Raw genomic sequence first — 4,944 nt, 5'->3', positions numbered from 1 at the left:
GGGGGGGGGGGGGGGGGGGGGGGGGGCCAGCCCTGCCTCCTGGCCCGCACCACCCACGCAGGAAGCTGAACGCCCGAGGCAGTGACAGCCTGAGCGGCAGCCACGCCCCGCCCCCGCCCGGCGCAGGAGGGAGAGGAGGAGCGGGGTCCTGCTCGCCGCGGGGGCCGGCCAGCCCGCGCCACCCTCAGCAGCAGCTGCAGGCGCCCGTGTGCACGCGCAGGATGCCCCGGCTGTGCAGGTGCAGGAAGTTGAAGATCTCGGAGGGCATGGCGTGGAAGCCGGGGCGGGGCTTGACGTTGTCATAGTAGTGGTGGGTGATGTAGAGGCCCGAGGGGTTCATGGGGAAGGCCCAGAAGCCGAACAGGTGCACCTCCTCGCAGAGCTCGAGCGCCGCCGTGGCCAGGATGAGGCCGGTGCTGATGCGCTTGGCGCGCACCCCCAGGCTGAGCCAGTAGCGCGACACGTTGACCAGGTACTGCGGGTGGAAGTAGTACACGGCCTGCGGCGACTCGAAGTCGTCCAGCACGTACTTGACGCGGATGGACACGTCGGTGTTGCGCGTGTTGTAGAAGGCGGGCAGCAGCAGCGACGCGTTCTCGTACACCTGCAGCACCCGGTAGAAGGGCCGCCGCCACTTCTCCAACTTGTGGAACCTGGGCGGGGCCACAGCGACACGGTCGGCAGCCCACTCCCCAGGCCATGGGCGCCCCGGAGCCCCTGCCGCCCCCCCCCCGCCACCCCGGGGCCTCTTCGGGGCACGCAGGGCACTCCAGGCCACCCTGCTGCTCCCTTTGATTTCCTTCGCCTCCGAAGGTGAATGCCCTGCCTTTCTCGGGGACAGCTGTATTTGTGTAAGTGGGCCCCCAGGGACAACAGTGTAGGGACCGCCGTGCTTCACCCCAAGGGGTGAGGGCGTCCCCGGGTGGACTCGGTGGGGCAGGGGTGAGGAAGTGGAGGCTCTCCCTGGAGTCCGCAGGCCATTCACCCGTACTTTCTCTCCCAAGGCCCCCAGTGAGGTACACCAAAAGAGTCTGCCTGTCCTCTCAGCCGCTCCTCCCCCACAGCCCCTCCCTCCCCTTCTTCCTCACATTAAAGGGCCCTCCTGTGGGCTCATCTCCCTCCTCTCCCCTGCTCCTTCACTCTGCTGACTCCATTAGTGTCCCTGGGCACCTCACCCCATTTACCAACTCCCCACCCTCTGGTCTCTGGCTGTCCCCCGTCTTGCCCCTAGCCTGACCTGGATGGTGTGGCTGTGCCCCTGGCTGGAGTTTTAACCCCTGAACCCCCTTCCCTGAGGCCTCCCACACGGACAGACCCCAGGAGGGGCACTCAGCGGGGACTGAGATCTTTGTGTGAGGCTTCTCCCCAGAGCCCCCGGGACACAGCAGCATAGGAAGCTGCCTGCCCCCATCACACACTGGAGAGCTTTATGGCCCGTCTAGGTGAAGACTGTCCCGACCAGTGCTGTCCAAGGGAACCATCATGGAGGCCACATATGTAATTTTCAACGTCCTAATGATCACATTTAGATAAGCAGAAAGACATGGGTGAAATTAATTTTCATCATATTCTATTGAATGCTCACAATGTTTTATTTAACTTGATATACCCCAAATACTACTATTTCCACATGTAATCAACATAAACAATTGATGAGCTGTGGCCCATCGTCTTTTTCATGGTAAGTCTTTGGAATCAGGTGTGTGTCTCCCGCTACGGACAGCACCTGTCAATCTGGATGCCGCATTCCCCGTGGCCGGTAGCCACGCGTGGCAGTCAGGGCTGCTCTCCTGGACAGCACGAGTCTGGGGGAGGCTCACTGACCTCTCTGTGATGATGCTGGGGTTCACAGTGACCACATCCGTCTTCACGCCCACATCCATGGTGTACTTCTCTGAGATGGGGGGTAGGTTGCACCTGCAGAAGACACAAGCAGCCTGGCTGCATGTACTCACTCATTCCAGAGGGAGCTGGAGAGTGGGCAGCGCGAGGGTGTGTGGGGAAGGCAAGATAGTGCTCACACGCAGAGGGGTGCCGAGGCAGCCAGCGGGGTGGAACCTTGGTAGCCTGCGCATGGAGGGGCAAGTTCAATTCCTTCCCTCTCCCACCCTGAGTGGCACGGTGATTATGGATCCATGACCCGTGAGACCCCACTACAACCTCAACCCCAATCCCTTTGCTTTAAGCTTTTATTTTCAACCCATCTTCTTGATCCAGGCTAAAGACTATAAGCGAGGATCACCAAAGAGATAAGAGGGGGCTCTATCTAAGGAAGAAGAAATACAAGGGCCAGTCTCCAGCTTAAAGCCAGGGCAAAGCCAACACTGGTGTCTGTCAGCCACAAGGTTGCCCTGGTTCCAAACACTGCTTCTGGAAGAGGAGAACTCAACCAGGGAGGTGGCCGCAACCTCCCATTCTGCAGATGTGGAGACTTGAGGCCCTGACAGGTTCGGCCACTGGCCCCGAGGGACAGGGCTGGAGAAGGGAAGGAACAAGCCAGAGTGTAAAGGTGTGCAGGGGTAGGGAGTGGGGACCGGTCACCTGAAGGACAGCATTAGGGCACAGGGCATTAGGGCATGGGGCTGGGGGCGCCACCAGAGGGAAGGGCAGGGAACGGGAGGGCCGTGGGGGGTAGAAGCAGCAGGTGCAGGGTCGGGGCCATTCTTTTACCGGAAGACAAAGTCGGCGCTGTTGATCTCCCTCCCACAGCGGCTGTTCTTTAGGATGCCTCCGTTGCCCACCACTGCACACTTCTTAAACTGGGACCGGTAGTAGGGCATGTCCTGGGAGAGATGGGCACACAGCTGTCAGGGGCAACGCCCTCCCTGCCTTCTTCCGCTGCCCTCACCCCTGTACCCACGGCCGCCTCTCCGAGCCAGCCTGGCAGGGACTGTGGGGGGAAAGTGGTTATTCCACCTTGCAGATGAGAAGAGTGGTCAGGAGACTTGTTCTCAGTCCCCCCTGGCAATTACGAAAGCTGGAAGAGAAGCAGGGTCTCCACAGCCTTTTTCAACAAGCCCTGGGATGCCTCAGGTTTCCTGAAAGAAGGGAGTACAGGTGATGGCCAGTCCTGCTTGCTTTTGGTTTTCCCAATGTTTGGAAGCTCATCTTCTTTATGACTTCCCAGATGCATAGTCTATTGGCTCGTGCAGATGTGCTGGGGGATGACAGCAGCAGAGATGGAGACAGGGCCCTAAACCTGGCCCTCCCCCCTTTCAGCTCAGGGCAAGGTACACAGGGAGGACGTAGGCCTGGGACACCAAGGTCATATGGCCTGGGACAGATGCTGGGACTTGGCAGCAGCAGGGACAAGAGACCAAGGGTTGAGAAGCAAGGCCACCACCGGGGAACAGCGAGAGCCTGAAACACCTCAAATCTCTGCAGAGGAAGAGCTCAGAGTATAGGAGAGCCCAGGGACAGTGGCCCTCGCAGGAGCCCTGGGCGTGACCACCTCACAGCACTTTGACCTTGTCACGCCCTGACTGCTGGGCTTACGTCGGTCTGGGCGCCGGCTGCCCACAAAGTCTCCCTGGCCATGCCTTCCAGGGGACCCCAGGCAAGCGCTGGCTGGCCTGAGGAGTTAAGAGTCCTGGTCCTGCCACGTCCCTGCTCTAGGTCATAATCCCCTCCTGGGCAGCCGGGGGCGGACGGAGCCCAGCAGCCACACACACAGCACAGGCAGAAGCACAGACCTGGAGTCAAGGGTAGGGGGACCAACCACCCCAGCTGGCCCAGGATTGGGGAGCTTTGTCTACGATGCAGGACTTTGCTTGGGTCCACCCAGGAGAGTCTGAGGCCAACCAGGATTGGGCGCCCGAGGCAAAAGCCCCAAGCTCAGCCCTGGTTTTGCCCCATCATGAGATGAAGGAACCATGGACTGGTGTTCTGAGTTCTCAGCAACTCAGTTTTTCCACCTGCAAAATTCGGATAATAACATGCGAGTGTCATGCTTTTCAATGCGATGATGCAGAGCAGAGTTTCTCAACTTGGCGCTTGTTGACATTTTGGACCAGATCATTCCTCGTTGTGGGGGGCTGACCCGTGCACTGCAGAACGTTTAGCAGCATCCGTGGCCTCTCCCCACTAGACGTCAAGGGTATCACGACGACCAAAATGTCTCCAAACATTGCCAGAGGTCCCCATGGTGGTGTAAACGAAAAGCCTACCCAGTGCGGTGCTGGACCCACGGGTATCTCTGCACGGGGACCAGGTTGTTATTACTGTCATGAGGCCCCGAAGCTCCCCCCGGGGGCCCACGAGCCTGCGGGGCTCCCCACCTAGCACACAGCAGCTGGCGAGCCCTGAATGACCGTGGCCCTGGCGGCACCTTGGGCTTCCAGTGGGGCCTGCTGCCAGATGGCGTCATGGAAAATCACGCCACAGCGGACCCTCAGGAAGGAGGCTAGATCTGCAGGAGGGGCTGCGTCTGTCTGTGGGAAGCTGTCCCTCAAGGCCCACTTTCCCTGGAGGGACGGGCCCAGGGGCCAGGGGGGGTGGGGGTGGGGGGGAAGGGTATCTCAGAGCCAGTGGGGAAGACGGCACTGCTTGACTTCCACCAGGGAAAGGAAAACACCAAAGTTATCTTTGGAGAGAGGGAGGCCTTTATGTTCTATGTCAGTGTTTCCCAAACTTTGGCACATCAAAAACAACCTGGAGTACTTTCTGAAAATAGAAATTCCTGGGCTCCATCCCAGAACCATGGAATCAGAATCTCTAGGGCGGGGATAGGAGACCAAGAAGCTGTATTTTATACAAACCCAAGAAGCTGTATTTTATACAAACCTGAAGAAAGACTTACCTACCCTGAGGCAATACTTCTACGTCACAGGATCTGATTGGGGGGAGGGGGTGGCTCATTATGGCCTCCGGCCTCGGGCCACATCAGACCTGCCCGTTTCTGTATCCCCCCCCCCCCCCCCCCCCCCCCCCCCCCCCCCCCCCCCC

At 59.7% G+C, this 4,944-nt stretch overlaps 1 protein-coding gene across 3 annotated transcripts in view; it reads right to left on the bottom strand.

Annotated features, from left to right (window-relative positions):
• Positions 1 to 146: 146 nt before the first annotated feature.
• The window catches only part of ST8SIA5 (ST8 alpha-N-acetyl-neuraminide alpha-2,8-sialyltransferase 5), a 48,715-nt gene continuing 43,917 nt past the window's right edge, over positions 147 to 4,944 (bottom strand). For all 3 annotated transcript variants that reach the window (XM_021686338.1, XM_021686340.1, XM_021686341.1), the window contains 3 exons: positions 2,671 to 2,783; positions 1,825 to 1,917; positions 147 to 653 (listed from right to left, as the gene is read on the bottom strand). In XM_021686338.1, coding sequence (XP_021542013.1) covers positions 185 to 653; positions 1,825 to 1,917; positions 2,671 to 2,783 — 675 coding nt within the window. In that variant the 3' untranslated portion in view covers positions 147 to 184. The remainder of the gene's footprint in view (positions 654 to 1,824; positions 1,918 to 2,670; positions 2,784 to 4,944) is intronic.

Source organism: Neomonachus schauinslandi, chromosome 14 (assembly GCF_002201575.2).
Source record: "Neomonachus schauinslandi chromosome 14, ASM220157v2, whole genome shotgun sequence".
In the NCBI taxonomy this organism is placed as follows: Eukaryota; Metazoa; Chordata; class Mammalia; order Carnivora; family Phocidae; genus Neomonachus; species Neomonachus schauinslandi.
The sequence above is the reverse complement of the archived record's forward strand: the minus strand, read 5'-3'. Positions and strand labels throughout refer to the sequence as shown.